Source organism: Mangifera indica, chromosome 8 (assembly GCF_011075055.1).
Source record: "Mangifera indica cultivar Alphonso chromosome 8, CATAS_Mindica_2.1, whole genome shotgun sequence".
NCBI classification, from domain to species: Eukaryota; Viridiplantae; Streptophyta; class Magnoliopsida; order Sapindales; family Anacardiaceae; genus Mangifera; species Mangifera indica.
The window spans coordinates 12727185-12742809 of NC_058144.1; the positions used below are offsets into that span (position 1 = coordinate 12727185).

The 15625-nt window shown below is 34.4% G+C and overlaps 2 protein-coding genes and 1 long non-coding RNA gene across 16 annotated transcripts; 2 read left to right on the top strand and 1 right to left on the bottom strand.

Moving 5' to 3' along the window:
* Window positions 1-520: 520 nt before the first annotated feature.
* Window positions 521-6052, top strand: LOC123222572. Of its 3 annotated transcripts, none has more exons than XR_006503667.1 (3): window positions 523-580; window positions 2073-2108; window positions 5824-6052. It is a non-coding gene; the product is annotated as an uncharacterized LOC123222572 (long non-coding RNA). The 3 variants fall into 3 exon arrangements; XR_006503666.1 differs by having other exon boundaries at window positions 524-580; window positions 2073-2137; XR_006503665.1 differs by lacking the exon at window positions 2073-2108 and having other exon boundaries at window positions 521-580.
* A 2419-nt stretch (window positions 6053-8471) lies between these two features.
* LOC123222662 (transcription factor UNE12-like) lies at window positions 8472-11593 on the top strand. Of its 7 annotated transcripts, none has more exons than XM_044645551.1 (8): window positions 8472-8611; window positions 9151-9576; window positions 9835-9912; window positions 10037-10183; window positions 10362-10427; window positions 10719-10784; window positions 11109-11168; window positions 11282-11593. In XM_044645551.1, exons 2-8 carry the CDS (start codon window positions 9178-9180, stop codon window positions 11417-11419), a joined length of 954 nt encoding a protein of 317 aa, XP_044501486.1. In that variant the 5' UTR covers window positions 8472-8611; window positions 9151-9177; the 3' UTR covers window positions 11420-11593. The 7 variants fall into 7 exon arrangements, with proteins under 7 accessions (XP_044501486.1, XP_044501488.1, XP_044501482.1 ...); XM_044645553.1 differs by having other exon boundaries at window positions 10133-10183; window positions 11252-11593; XM_044645547.1 differs by having other exon boundaries at window positions 8473-8611; window positions 11252-11593.
* A 93-nt stretch (window positions 11594-11686) lies between these two features.
* LOC123222664 (TVP38/TMEM64 family membrane protein slr0305-like) lies at window positions 11687-14417 on the bottom strand. 6 transcript variants are annotated; one of them, XM_044645560.1, is made up of 10 exons: window positions 14174-14417; window positions 14034-14095; window positions 13772-13826; window positions 13570-13668; window positions 13186-13272; window positions 12874-12990; window positions 12583-12675; window positions 12282-12312; window positions 12114-12128; window positions 11938-12042 (listed from the first exon to the last, which is right to left on the bottom strand). In XM_044645560.1, the coding sequence occupies exons 1-9, from the start codon at window positions 14285-14287 to the stop codon at window positions 12118-12120; spliced, it is 669 nt and encodes a 222-aa protein (XP_044501495.1). In that variant the 5' UTR covers window positions 14288-14417; the 3' UTR covers window positions 11938-12042; window positions 12114-12117. The 6 variants fall into 6 exon arrangements, with proteins under 6 accessions (XP_044501492.1, XP_044501491.1, XP_044501489.1 ...); XM_044645557.1 differs by lacking the exon at window positions 12114-12128 and having other exon boundaries at window positions 11687-12069; window positions 13186-13221; XM_044645556.1 differs by lacking the exon at window positions 12114-12128 and having other exon boundaries at window positions 11687-12042.
* Between the last annotated feature and the right edge of the window lie 1208 nt (window positions 14418-15625).

Consider the following 15625-nt stretch of genomic DNA (forward strand, 5'->3'; position numbering starts at 1 on the left):
AAGAAAAAAAGATAAAGAGATAAAGAGAAAGAGATAAATATATATATATATATATATATATATATATATATATATATATATATATATATATTTATATATATATATATATTTATATATATTTATCTCTTTCTCTTTATCTCTTTATCTTTTTTTCTTTTTTCTTTATCTTTTTGTATTTATATATATATATATATATATATATATATATATATATATATATATATATATATGGAGAGAAAAGTCAAAAAAAGGTATCCTTTACACTTTTTCCATCATTTTCCCATCCCTTCTAGAAAAGGTAGCCTTTTTCATGCTTTTTCTTTGCTTTTTGAAGAAAAAGGAAGGATTTGAAGGAGTTTTGGAAGACAAGTAAGGAAAGAAAAGAAAAGGAAGCACTTTAGAAGCCTTGGTAACTAAAAGATCTCTTCCTTTTCCCTTTACCTATGCTTATATATGTATTGGAGGCATGTTATATGAATATGTTAATATGTTTTGGTGTTGATTTAAGGTGATTTTGGTGATAAAGGAAGCAAGACAAGGAAAATGAAGTCAACTTGCAAAAAAATTGGCTTGAAATAAGGTAAGGGGTATCATCCTTGATATATTGCATGTTTTAGGCTTTTGGTTCCTTGGATCTATATTATAAATGATGATTTTGAAGTTGAGAAATGTTGTTTTGTCATTTGGGGTGTCTATGTGTGTGATTTTGTTGATGGCAGAGAGTTGGATAATATTTACAATTTTACCACTGCATTCGTCCCATGTTTTGGCTGTCTTATCTTATGAATCATGGGTGCTATTATAGCTTTTTGGAAATCTCTTTGAATCCTCTTTCCAATGATATATAGTTTGTATAAATTAGAGATCATTTGGACTGTTAAATATTATATAAACCAAAAAGACTGTTTTACCAAATAAACAGTGAAGACAATTTTTTCCATTGATTTCATCCCACGTTTTGACTATCTTATCTAATGAGTTATGAGTGATATTATATCTTGTTAGAAAGCGCTTTGAATTCTCTTTTCAGTGATATATAGCTTGTATGAATTGGGAATCATTTGGATTGTTAAATATTGTATGAACCAAAAGGACTGTTTTACCAAATAAACAGTGAAAACAGTTTTTGCCACTAATTTCATCCCATGTTTTAACTGTCTTATTTAATGAATTATGAGCGATATTATATCTTTTTGGAAATCTCTTTGAATTATCTTTTCAGTGATATATAGCTTGTATGAATTGGGAATCATTTGGACTGTTAAATATTGTATGAACCACAAGGACTACTTTACAAAATAAACAGAAGAGGTAGTTTTTGCCACTGATTTTATCTCACATTTTGACTGCCTTATCTAATGAATTATAAGTGCTATTATGGCTTGTTGGAAATCTCTTTGAATCCTTTTTTCAACTATATATAGCTTGTATGAATTAGAAATCGTTTGGACTGTGAAATTGTATGAAAAAGGAGGCTACCCTGTCAAATGAACAGGGTTGTGAACAGTATTTCACAGTTTTGGAAAGGAAAAGAAAGAAAAGCAAGAAAAACAAGAAAAGGAATTTGGGGCTCAAGATTCAAGGGTCATCCCAGAAGTATGGTATGGTGAGTTATGAATAGATTTAGATGGAAGCAAAATTAGTAAGATATAAGACCCATATGCATGCTATGAACTATGAAAGAGCACTTTGCACTACACCACCTACAGAAGGGCATGTCCATAGTAGGACATAAACCCATAGTAGGATCCGTTTGCAGTAGAGCATACTTGTAGTAGAGCTCAATTCAGATTCAGAAATGGTGTAGTGAGAGAAAGGAAAAGAGCTTGAGCTTAGAAAAGTGTCAAATCCCTATAGTTAGCTTCTAGAAAGTATCAAATAGACACTAGATGAGATAAAATATGACCCAAATAATAAAGCATGAACTAGATTATCCCCTCGATTTCTTATGGTGGTTATAAGTGAGGTTGAGTCCCGAGAGTGAGTTAGAACAGGAAAGAAAATAGTTTACTTAATTCTTTCCCTTTACTGAGTGTTCTTATCACTCATTTCCTTTTCTTTCATGATTGTAGGTACATGTGATCGAGGTAGTTGTGAGACAGGGTCAGGTCAGTGTAGGTAGATCCGATTGGAGCAGGTTATCTCTGGTTTATATTACATGCATACAATGACATGTTCTTATCGATTTTTGACCTTTTTGAGATGATGGTACAACTGTATATGATTACTCCACGTATTTAGATACTTTTAGATGAGTTTTCATATGAGTATATATATCTTTTATTTACTTCCAGATTTTCAGTTTTCTTAAAATAATTTCTAAACACTTTTAGTGATGCGTTCATGTTAAAGTATTTTAAAAGATAAAAAAAATAGACCTCTGAATATTAATTCGTAACATTTCTCCTTTGGTTGGTAGTACTTCTAAGGAGGGATGTTACATTAGTACACTTTAACCTTGTTATCCCAATTACCAGAGCAAAGTCTGGACATTTGCTTACTCCAAGAAAGCTTTCATTAGTAGCCTTAACTGCTCCTAAGAAACCTGAGAATGTGACAGAAGTTTTGGTTCATCCAAATTGGTATAGGGCTATACAAGAAGAGTTTGAAGCATTAAAGAGAAATCACACCCGGGAGCTTATTCCACAGAGTAAAGACCAACATGTAATTGGTCATACGTGGGTGTTCAAAACTAAGTTGAATACTGATGGGACTGTGCAAAAGTTAAAAGCAAGGTTAGTGGCTAAGAGGTTTCAATAAACCCTAAGGGTAGATTTTCTAGATACTTTTAGCCCTGTTGTGAAGTCACTAACTATCAGAGTCATTCTAACTTTAGAAATGACATATGATTGGGCTATACACCAAATTGATATCAATAATGCCTTCCTTAATGGTGATTTGGTTGAGAAAGTATATATGCAACAATTTCAAGGCTTTGTGGATTTGAATAGGCCTCATTTTGTATGCAGACTTCGAAAGGCTCTCAATAGTCTCAAGCAGGCACCTAGAACATGGTTTGAAAAACTGAAAAATGCTTTACTAATGAGAGGTTTTACTATTGTAGTGTCTGATTCTAGCCTTTTTATTTTGAACAGTGTTAAGGTGAGAGTATATGCTCTAATATACGTCAACGACATTCTTTTAACAGGCCTTGATTTAGTTTATATTGGTGCTCTTATTCAGGAGTTAAATACTGAGTTTTCATTAAAGGATCTAGGAGAGTTAAATTTTTTCTAGGCATAAAAGCATAGAGAAGTCAGAAAAGGTTACTTCTCATCCAATCTAAATATGTTGCAAAATTGCTCCAGAAGACATATATGGGTGATTCCAAGCCATGTCAGACTCCTATAGCAGTTGGAACAAAGTTGTTCTTAGGAGACAGTGGTACTTATGCCAATCCTACATACTATAAAAGCATTATTGGAGCTCTTTAGTACTTGACCATGACAAGACCAGATCTTTCCTTTGCTGTGAATAAGTTGAGCCAATTTCTCAAGGGGCCAATGGAGTTACAATGGCAGGCCTGCAAAAAAGTGCTCATATATATAAAAGGAACACAATCATATGGGCTACTTATTAGACTAACAAAAATTTTAACTATACAGGCATTCACTGATGCTGATTGGGCTAGAGACATTGGTGACAAAAGATCCACTAGTGGTCTTGTCGTTATTCACTGATGCTGGGTCGTTATTCACTGATGTTGGGTTGTTATTCGTCGTCGACAAAAGCCGCATTTATAGTGAGGTGCATGATTGGTGTTTATTAAGTGCCTGCATCAGGCATAGTGCATGTCAAATGTGCACAACACACGTCGATTATGCGACATGCACACCGAAAGTTTGGTGTGAATGCCTACCGTGTAACATACACATTTGGTAGGAGCCAAAACTTTGATCACCGTAAAAATGGGAACTTTGAAGCGGAGAAAAAAAGGAAACACATAAGATTGCATGCAAATGTATTTGTTTGAGCCAGGGTTTTCTACGCACCCCTATAGGAATTAAGATTCACATAAACCACTTATATTGCATCTTTACAAGCTGTTATATTGTGTGCACACCCGTATGGATTAAGGTGCACCTGCACATTTAAATAACACTTTCATAGGCTGGGATCCAATGCTTACATATTAAAATGCATTTTTACAAGTGGTATCCAATGTGCACATCCACACATGTTAGGGCGTACTTGTACCATTTAAAGGAATCTTAGCCATCGGTGAAACACCAACACTTGATTCTTGAGCTTGTTAAGTAAACAAATGACTTCATCATATGATTTTGTATAGCTATATGCATGAGTTTAATTTATTGCCTTGAATAATGCTTCTGTCGGCCGTTCTTCATATTTAATCAATAAATTACATAGGTCAACATAATCACAATGAGGGTATAAGCATTTATAAATTGTATGAGAGGCCAATTGATGAGATATACTAGTCTTGAGAGTGCTTGAACCGATTGTTGAGACATCTCGATTCCGAATAAGGGCGAAAGTAGAATTTATTAAATACGTAAAGATGATATGAGTGATACTTGATATGGGTGTTTGAATTTGATGAATATGGACGTAAGAGATGTCTCGTCCAATATGAAAGCATACGAGGCATCTGAGATGAGTGTCCAATCAGGTACGTCAAGGACGCATGAAATGGTGAGATTTTGTTGAGGATATTCATGAGGAGATTATAAGGGGTTAAGTTTGAAAACATGGTATAATTGTTTATAACTATGGGTGAATTGCGTCGAAGGTGAGTTCATGTGACATCTTGGTATTGAGAATGCACAGACCGATTGATGAGATGTCTCGGTCTTTGGAAGTGGAATGAAAATAATTCGTTGTTTTAAGGGGAGGCAAACGACACCTAAAATGGGTGTTCATCTTTATTATGGTTTTAAAAGGTACCTGAGATGGGTATCCGTCTCAGTTATGGTTATAAGAGGTACCTAAGATGGCTGCTCAATTCGACATGCATTTGATACGAATGCCTATAAGAGATACCCAAGAGACGAGTGGATTGACACACTAAATGACAATTTTAGCTACTGTTATTTCATTGTCTTAATTAATATTTTTTTATGAAATTATGCACGTTGGGAATAGTAAATCTATTTGAAACTATTAAACTCATTTTCGAGATACTTTTTAACACGTTAATTTAATTCCAATAAATATATAATATTACTCATTCATCTATAATTAATAAGTGTTTTAATTTAAATATTTATTTATACGTGACATGTCTTCTCGAGATATTTATTGTTAGGGGGATGATTCAAAAGAGAGGTGTTACAAATTATTTGGTATATTTTCAAAATCCAATTTTTGTAGAAGTTTACAGATTGTGATCTTTATGCCAATGCAAAAGACTATTACACAGAGTCACACCCAGGCTAATCCATTCTAATTTGAACCCTCTCTCTAGTTTTTTTCGGGACATTTCTCAGAATCAAAATCTAGAAACTAAGGTGAAAAACTTATCTTGATCAGCTTTCAATAGATTGAAATAAACCAAATGAACGCTTTCTTAAGTTTTTTTTTTTTTTATGTTGTATTAGGATTCTGTTTGTGGAAGTGAACATTCTGCAGAAATGGCAAGAATGGGTGGCTCTTGGCGAAAACTTTTTTATGTTTTATTTGTTTAAGTTATGACTGTTTTATTTTTATTTTTTAAAATTAAACTGGTATTTGGAATTGGTAACCTAATGTCCTTTTCTGTTTTGTTGCTCTGATTAAGCTACCAAACTAACTCCAATCATAACACAAGACTTACAAACACTACTGATGAAGTATACTAATGAAGTTTAATGCATTTTGCAGGTGGTGGTGCCATCAGCCGACTCTGTTACACAAGTAGAGTCAAATATTGATGAAATTATGAAATGTCTTGGAGGAGGGATAATTGTCTCTAGCCTCCGGATTTGATTTTTATAGCTGATACTTATGCATCAATGAGGCAAGTTTCAGTTCCATAAATACATGAATATGCACTCAAGGAAGAAATTGCATTACAAATAATTCAATAAAGTTAAACTCTCCATTATTCATACTCTGAAACTTATATTACAATCTTGACGATGAAGATCATTAGATATTCAATGGAAAAATGGAGTTGAAGAAGGCAAATGAAGAATAATAATAACAATACAAATTGATGAATGATGGTGGTTGAAGTAGTTGAAAAGATTTAAGATTGACTGTGTAACCTGGTAATTAATTTTTATAAACAAATTGCCAATTACTCAATTAGCCGACAGATAAAATTGCATCTCTTTACAAAGTAAATTGTGTATTCTGTCTTTATATAGGTTTGCATATATTCAAGCGGAACCAATTTGAGTTCAAATCCATGTTCATATCGAATGAGTTATAGTCAAGTTAACTCAACTTGTTTTTCTCTACAACACACCATCTGTCTCTCTGATTATACTGTATTTACCCTACAAGCAATCTTTAAATAATGTTGTGTACCAATTCAAACTAGCTTAAATTTAAGTTAAGTATTATAAATTCGAATTGAGTTTAAACTAGTTCTTATTCAAATTTGACTAGGCTATTGAAATCCTATAAGGTAAATGTATAAAAAATTATTTATAAAATATTTTTAATTATTCACTTCTTTTGAGTTCACAAACGAAACTTAAAACTTGTAATTATTTGTCTTTTCCTTTCCAATCTAACTTTTATATTTCACAATCTCACCATTTCTCAAATTCTCAACTGACAATCCCTCACTAGACCTACCGTCTCAGTTCCAAAAGTTTCATCCTTCCTCCACTGACCACGACCAATCCCCTTCCTTTGTTGAGCTATACTAACTAGTTGTTGCCATGAAGTTGTCTAAATGACCTGGTATTTGTTAGTATGATTTGTTGTTAGACAACAAGATCATGTTGATTGTGTTTGCTCTGTTTATAAAGTTGGGGCGTCACCCAGATTGTGTTCAAATAGGAGATGATTAGTGGGAAGTTCTTTATCACATTTAAAGTTATCCAGGAGTTACAATAGAGAGTGTGGCTTTGTGCAAACTTGTCAAACAACTTCCATTTGTGGAAACCCTACCGGTAATAGCAATTTCTAAGACAAACACCACCAATGATACATTAAGAGTGGATTAATTGGCAAACCTATACCATACCCAAGTGCAAAAAGACTAAATTACCCTTTGGGGAGTCATATTCTCATGTTTTGACATGGTATGATGGATCACATTGAATCATGTCATGTCATTTTGTTTAGGCCAAAGGTCTATTTCCCATCGAAGTTTTAATTTAATCTTAAAAGTACATTTGTGATAGTTTAAAAATTCAAACACTTATCCATAGATTAACTTCTATTAGAGACAATAGTAAAATTATCATTTTATCACTGAACCCTAAAAATTTGTATATTTTTTTCTCTTAGTTTGAAAAATTAACAATTTTCCTTTAGGATTCAAAGTTACCATTTCCCCTATAGGGTCTGGAAGGATGGCTGGACAATGAAAGGATGACGTTTGGATGATGAAGCATCGTCTGTCGTCCAAATCTGGACGACACTTCTCGATGATGAAACATCATTCAGATTGTTGACACTTTTTTTCTACGATGGTCAAATTTGTTGAGCCACCTGGAAAATTGAAACCCTATAAGGAAAAATACAACTTTTTAAAGTTTAATTATCAAGAAAAATTGTTAGTTTTTAAATTAAGAGAGAGAAATCATATAAATTTTAAGGGTTTAATAGTAAAATAACAATTTTACCTTTACCTTTAATAGAAAATTCTAATATAATTAGCTTATAGATAAGTATTTGATTTTTAAACTACTGAAAAAGTGTTTTTGAAATTGAGTTAAAACTTTAATGGAAAATAATCCTTTGGCCTTTGCTTATAATTCAAATTTCGAAATGAATTTTTATTACAATAGGATGACATAAATAATGAGGTGTATTGTTAATTTCTAGAAATCTAATGGGAATCAGAATGCACTCTATTTTGATTTAATTAATCTTACCTTTAAGAATTCCAACACGTAACAATGTTTTAAAAATTGAACTAGTTCGATATGTTCAACCAATTCAATTAAAAATCAATATATAATTTACTTTGGTTTTCATGTAATTATTAATCCATTAAAAAATTGGTCAAATTCAATCAAAAAATATATAAATAAACAAATTTAATGTTGTACTGACTCTTTGTAATAGTAGATATAGGAATGTTTAATAGATGAAACTCATATTAATTAATCGAATAATTATATATTATTATAAAATGTTAATTCAATTAATTACAGGTATTTATTCAACTATAGAGTTTAAATTGAAATTGGCCGGTTCGACTAACTAATCGAACTAATTCAACCAATCAAATCGTAAATCAATAAGATATATAGTTTTACTACCGCTCAGGTTTAAAAAACATTTGGTAACAAACTTTAGGGGCACTTTCCGTTACCTGCATTTTACAGCTATGCAGTAGAATGTACATACGTACCATTCATAGCCAAACAAACCAAAGGTGGCGAAGGCCAAGCAACCATTTCCCTCGTTTGTATTTCTCATATAACTAACGACACTAAGCCCTAAAAATTTTAACCCCAAAACCTTGCCTCCTTCTTCTTCTCTAGTAAGTAGTAAAACTTCTCACACCTGCATTATTATTTTCTTTTTTATGGTGTTGTTTTTTATGTAGCTTCTTCTTGTATGTTTATGCTATTTCTCTATTACGTTTGTTGTTGTTTGTTTACATGATCAGAAGCTATAACAAATTGAATTTCTCATCGTGTTTAAATCAGTTCCCATCAAGAAGTTGTATGTTTTTACTTTCATATGAGTGCTTGCACCATCTGTCTCTTCCTTGCTTTGCTTGTCAATGTTGTACTTTAACATATGACTCAGAGAATGTGATTTTTCTTGATTTGTCACATTTTCTTTTCAAATTTCAGATCAGAAAGCAGATTGAAAAATCTTTCTATTGCAGATCAGACTATCTTCTCTGTTTTAACGATAGATTTGAAATCGGGGCAGCTCATTTCTTTATTATCACTATTTCTTTTATGTGGAATAGCAAATTGCTTGTATTACTGAACTTTTAGTTAGTGTTTCTTTGTTGTTTATTTTGATTATAGTATTCATTTTTTTCTTTTTTTTTGGTTTTCTTAATAGCTAAGGTAAGTTTTTGGTTGGTCTGGTATGGAAGGACAAAGTGAACAGGAGAACCTTCTGCAGTTGATGTCATTGAATATAGGTGGGAATTGCAGTGGTCTGTCTTATGGACCGGAAGATTACCCAAATCAGCAATCTCTTATGGAAGCAAGAAGAATCAGTAGCCAGCCTAATGCTCTGCCTTTGCATCCTTGGACAAACTTCCCGAAAGCCCCTCGCAGTTATGTTGAATTTCTTGCAGACAACTCCACGTTTCTTGAAAATGCTACTGGTGCTGATATGTTGGAGACCATTACTTCACCTATTTGCAGCACACAGTCTGATTTTTGTGTCTTCCAAACGCAGAGAGAGTTATTGATCAACAATCTAGGGAAGGCTTGTGATTATGAACTTGCTGATTCTTTCCTTTCCATGGATGCTTTGAAGGTAAAGTAATCTGCCCTTATGTTCAACTGCGTGACAATCATATGTCTTTTGTTAGTAGTAAAAGAGCTTTTGCCCTTATTTCAATTTACTAACAGTTGGAGAGCATAATTCGACCGCTTAATACAGGAGATATGTTCCCAGAACTGAGTTCTCATATGGTAGTTTGCCTAAATAGAGGCTAGAATATGCTGAATATCTGATTATGATTTTGTATAACAAGAACAGGGGTTAAGATCTTTTATTATGTGTGCACTGCAGGTTAGATTTCAGAACCCACCTAACGAAGTAGAATCAGCGCACAGGTTTACAAGCTTTCAGCAGCAGATCCTTGCTCAGGTTGATTCTCTTAACTATCTCTATATCTACAAATACAATTTGAGAACATTGCCTCTAGCAATCACCAAAGTTTAAAAATTTAACTGACAGATTTATCATTCATCACATAATGCTAAAAATGCAGCATAATCATACATTGTTGACACAAGAACCATATGAAGACAATTGTAACGTGTCCCAACTTCAACCAAGAGTAACAAAAACTTCATCTTTTCGCCAGTCCAAAGGACGCTCCAGTGGATCTAGACAAAGAGCTTCTGCAGTTGATCGAGTAAGCAGAACATCTTTCTCAATGCATTGAAATGCTAATCGCACAGAACTGAACAGGCCAACAAATATGGCTACTGTATCGTTTTGAAATGAGTACATGATTACTCAGATTGATTCAATACGACTAGTGGCCTGCTTTGGTATTACTTAATTTCCTGAAGTTCTTTATGTTAATTCAGGAGCGACGGGTACGAATATCTGAGAGAATACGAGCACTGCAAGAACAGCTTCCGAACTCTGTAGAGGTAATATGTCTGTGCATCTGTTCATGACATTTAAGAAAGCATTTTCAAGATGACCATTTAACAGCATGTACTCACAGGGTTTCCTCATCATGAAATCCGTTTATCCTGTATTTTCTTAATCTCTTTTCTGTTTTTGTGACTTCACAATTGTAATGACAATACACTGATGGGATAACTAGAAGGCAAACTAGCGCTTCCTTTTTGTGTATACTTCCTGGCGTGCCAGAGCACATAAACTACTCTGTGGAAATCTAAAAATTTTATATAGTTGGTTTACTATTTATTTTGTAGGGAAGTCAAGCTACTGTAATGGAAGACACTATTGACTATATAAAGTTTCTGCAGTTACAATTAAAGGTATGCGTTCCTTGTCATGTCTTAATTAAAGACTACAGATGTGCCCACATGTAGTGCCTCTATATCTCATTTCCGTGATCATCACATTACAATCATAATGCAATATCGGAAAGATAATATACAGGTTGCTCAATCATCATTTTGGTTACTATATTTTTCACTTCTGATACTTATACTCTATAAAGAAAACATGTCTGAAATATCTGCTATATTCTTATAGTTACAGTTTTTGAAAATGTTTAAAGAAAATATGTTTGACTTGAGGAGGTGTTTATATAAAATTTTAAGGTAGTTATGTATTCAAAGGTGAAATCAATCATGCAGGAACTAACCCGAAGCAGATTAGGAGGCCAATCAGCTTCACCTCCTTTTGTTTTCCTTGAGGTATTATCCATCTTCTAATAAGAAGTTATGTCAGATCATCATAATGCAGTTGACAAGCAAGCCCCAATGCTGATGGTTTTCAGGGATTTGGTCACTATGTTATCAATGGACAGATGACAAATGAACCTCTGGAAGAGATGATGGGGAAGTTGCTGGAGGGGAACCCATCAGCGGCAAGCCAGTTATTGGAGAGCAGGGGCCTGTACATGATGCCAATGTCTTTGGTTGAAGATTTACACCAATCCTCCTAGATGCTTGGCAACTATCTCATGGTTTTTCTTTTTGTTAACTATCCTCCTACCTCTAGGCGTTCAACTTAGTTGAAAGTACATTCAGAAATAGGGCCAGAAGTTATGGCTTTTTACCATTTTGTCATAGCAAATTACTGGTTGAAGCTTGCAATGAAGTGAAAGTAGTACATTTAATTTTCTTTGTTTTTCACTTAAATGGTTTGATGAATGTAGCACATTGTTTAACAGTGAAAGGAAACCTTTCTCTAGGGAAACCAAAAAAAAGGATAAAGAAATGAATGAATCAATAAATAGTAAAAGCTGAAAGCAAAGAGGCTACACAATCCAAAATGGCTAGATATTTACGAAAAAAGGTTAAGTTTTCCCCTAGGTAGTTGGTATTCCTAAGAGCTCACTTCTATTGCGACGGCCTACTAATTAAGGAAAAAAAAAAAAGTGAGGAAAGATTGAAAATTAAATAAGCCTTTGTTTCTCATTCTCTTCCTCTTCTTCCCTTAGGCCTATCTGAATGAGAGGCTTCTGAACCTCCAACGAAGAATCTACCACAATGGGCAGCATTGTTGTGATGAATACACGCTTTTCTGAATTCTCAACCAGTGCTTTGTCCAAAGAAGCCTTCGCAACTTTAGTAATACACATTATCAGAATCACTATGTCCAACCACAATGCAGAAAGAATAATGTCAATTATTCACCAGTTTAAGTTGTAGCTACAAAAAGTTAAAATCAAAATCAATTCCTTCAAGTCTTTATTTGATTCTTATTATGAATCTATGTTTTGCAATATTCAATCTCGCAATAAGGAAGTGATTTAAGACAGAAAGTGGAAAAAAGGATAAAATGAAGGGTCAATGAAGACTCACCAGACATCACAAAGCCCAATGCCATAAGTACCTGCATCCACAAGCAAATGCAGCATATAAAACAAGGATACAAGGAATTATTTTAATTCCAGATGCTATCGGAAACCCAACTGCAGTAGCCTAAGACATTTTCTCTATGATATAATATCAATAAGTTATCGGTTTGCTTATGCTACGGATGAACTGAAGCATTGCAGAATGCAATGGAGATGAAACTATTTCCTGATAAATTAATGTTAAATTGTCTGTCAGCATCTTCACAGCTTTAAGCCTAATCAAAGTAAGAGGGCAATACACTAACCCTTCGAGTTGTTGAAATTTCATTCCATCCATGCATGACATCAGAGAGATCCGTCAAAGTTGTTCCAACATACACAAAAGCAAATGTACTCGGCTGTCGGAAGAAGCAAATCAGGAGATCACTTGTCAATAATCAATATTACAATCAACAAAACGAAATATCAAATAAATAAAGCTCAAAGTATGTAACTGAATGAAATTTTTACATCAAAATTAGCACAGTTGATATAGCATAATACTGGAAGCTTATGAACTAATCCTTCAAGTGAAAAAAAGCGGATTGCTTTATTACCATTATTCCCAACCAAGAAGCCAGCATGTATTCGCCTATATGAACGGGAGCCACAGAGAGGAAATAATTTAAAACGGTAAATGGAAGTAAAGGAGCAAGCCGAAGCAGAAAAACTATCTGTTGGATAAATCAAGAGAAAAAGGACAAAGGCTAAGAATCAGAACAAATCAGTCGCTTAATGTATGAATGTTGATCAATCTGACAACTAATAAAATAAAGAAGAGCAACTGTAAAAGAATGGGTAAATTAGCAATCAAGTGTTTATCACATTCTTGGAAGTTATTTTCTCGCAAAGAATTGAAGAATTCTTGCCTTAAAACCAGATTTCTGGATTGCCATAGTGACTGCCTGAAACTTAGGATAATTCATTAGCTTGGAGATGACATATGATCTTCCAAACTGCACTAGAGTATAACGTAAGATACAACTAGATAGATGCATATGAAAATAGACAAACCAAAATGCACATATTAATAACAATAAAACTAAAAAAAAATATATAAATAGAATATAAATATTGCAACATTTCCCTTTTAGCATAGGAACTGAGATTATTTACCCAAGATTTCAGGAAAGCAGAACAAAATGGATACTCTCTTTCATATATCTCTAATTAAGGTTTAAAGGATGGGCTGTTTGCATTGTCATTAACAATTAATAGAATGACGTGCGCAATTTCAGGTTCAAGAAACTTACTGTTCTACCAATAAGGAATGCAGCAGTTGCACCCACGGTTGCACCAACAGAATCAATGGCAAATCCCAGAGGCAGTCCATAAAGATAACCACCTCCAAGCTGTAAAATCCCCAGAAAACAATGAAACTCTGGTCGCACCAATACAATATAAGAATTATATCAATTCCGAAAGAATTAAAATGAAAAAAAAAATTGATCCTACTGAAAGTATTGAAGTAGGAATCGCAAAAATTGCCAGAGGAGTGTATGCAGCAGTCCTGAGAAATTCCGGGAAATAACAGTTATATATGAATTATGAAGCCAAACATTCAAACTCAAAAAAACATTGAAAATTTATTTCATTAGGAATAACATTCATCAGAATTCAATAATACTTTCTGAGATTGACTTCACCTTCAGGAGGCATAATTATTTACAGATATGAGATGAATATTCAGCATAAATTGTAAGCATGAGAAACTCACATAACAACCGGACCCCATGGCCCAAGATCTTGCTTAATCCATAACAAAAACTCCTGCAAAATCTGTAAGAAGAATATTCAATAAATGATCACAAACCAAACAGAAAATTTTCAAGAATATGAAGTGTAGGAAATGTATGCCTTTTCAACGGGGAGACAAACACAGGCAATGCAAATGAAGGCGAAGAGGAGCAGCAAGAGTATGATTCTGAAGGCGGAGCGACAGCATGCACGTGATATGAAAGCCATAGCCATCACAATGAAGAGCACGGTCAACTCCGGTGGTTTTTCCTCGCTGGCACCCTACCCTCGCCTCACCTGAATGCCACTTCCACGTCCCTAACTTCTTTTGTTTCAGTTTTAGGAACCAAATCCAAAGCAAACAAATTAACCCAACCATTTTTAGACCCAAGGCATCTTCTTCGCCTATCATTTCGTTGGATTTGGTCCCACCTACTCAGGGCCCACTCTGAGTTTCTTTTCACGGTTCGCCGAGCCTTCTAAGCCCGTTGAAGGCCCATAGAGTAGGTTGAGGATGGCGCTAGGCCAATAACCGAGGCCCAACACCTCTTTGTCATATGTCATTGTCTTTTTGGATTGCATCTGTGTTGTTGTTGTTTAATCAACAACAGTGACAACATGAATTGATGATAACTTCGATTTTAAGAATAGGGCAAAGGACTATTTCCCACCCATGTTTTAGCCGTTTCTCAATCATGTACCCACACCAGATGAAAAACCTAATCATCCACCTAAAATTTAATCTGTTTGTTCCACCTACATGTTTTTCAGTTAGATTAAGGGGTAAATTAGTAATTTCATCAATAATATTAAATAATTAAAATTTTATCTCATTTTTCCCCTTTAATTTGAAAAACTAACATTTGTCCTCTTAATTAAGTTTTAAAAAATTTACTTTTCCCCCCTAAAATGCAACCACTTTTTTCGGTGACAGCTGAGAAGATTTCGTCCAGAGGTTGACCACCTCTGGACGACGATCGTCGTCCAAGAAGGACGACCGTCATCCAGAACGGTCGACGCTTCGTCCAAACGGTCAACGCTTCGTCCAGATCTGGACGACGCTTCGTCGTCCATTGTCGTCCATTCTGTACGATGAAGCATCGTCTATTCTGGACGAACGAAGCGTCGTCCAATCTGGACAACCGAGCGTCGTCCAGAATGGACGACGCTCCGTCGTCCAGAGAATGGACGATTGTAGTCCATTCCAGGGACGAGCGTCGTCCAAAGAATGGACGAGCCCTCGTCACTCTCCCTCCAGCCACGTCGTCGTCGGTGGGCGGAGGGAAAATGAAAAAAAAAATTAGGGATTTGAGGGGGTGAAAGTCACTTTTTAAAGTTTAGGGATGGGGGTAAAGTGTAACTTTTAAAATCGGAGGGAGAAAATGTGATCGAATTAAATCAGTGGAATATAAACAGTAAAATGACGGTTTTACCCCTCTATTTAATGGAAAATTTAACGACAGATGTGGGTGAAAACAAACAAATTAAATTTTGGGTGGGTGATTGGGTTTTTCATCTGGAGTGGATATGTGATTGAGAAACGGCTAAAACATGGGTGGAAAATAGTCCTTT

Coding starts and splice junctions, on each gene's coding strand:
- LOC123222662 (XM_044645547.1), top strand. CDS start 9,178: ATGGAAGGACAAAGTGAACAGGAGAACCTTCTGCAGTTGATGTCATTG. Junction 9,913..10,036: donor AGCAGCAGATCCTTGCTCAG/GTTGATTCTCTT, acceptor CTAAAAATGCAG/CATAATCATACATTGTTGAC. Junction 10,428..10,718: donor AGCTTCCGAACTCTGTAGAG/GTAATATGTCTG, acceptor TTTATTTTGTAG/GGAAGTCAAGCTACTGTAAT.
- LOC123222664 (XM_044645554.1), bottom strand. CDS start 14,287: ATGGCTATGGCTTTCATATCACGTGCATGCTGTCGCTCCGCCTTCAGA. Junction 13,827..14,033: donor CCATGGGGTCCGGTTGTTAT/GTGAGTTTCTCA, acceptor GGAATTTCTCAG/GACTGCTGCATACACTCCTC. Junction 13,669..13,771: donor TTCCTACTTCAATACTTTCA/GTAGGATCAATT, acceptor GGGATTTTACAG/CTTGGAGGTGGTTATCTTTA.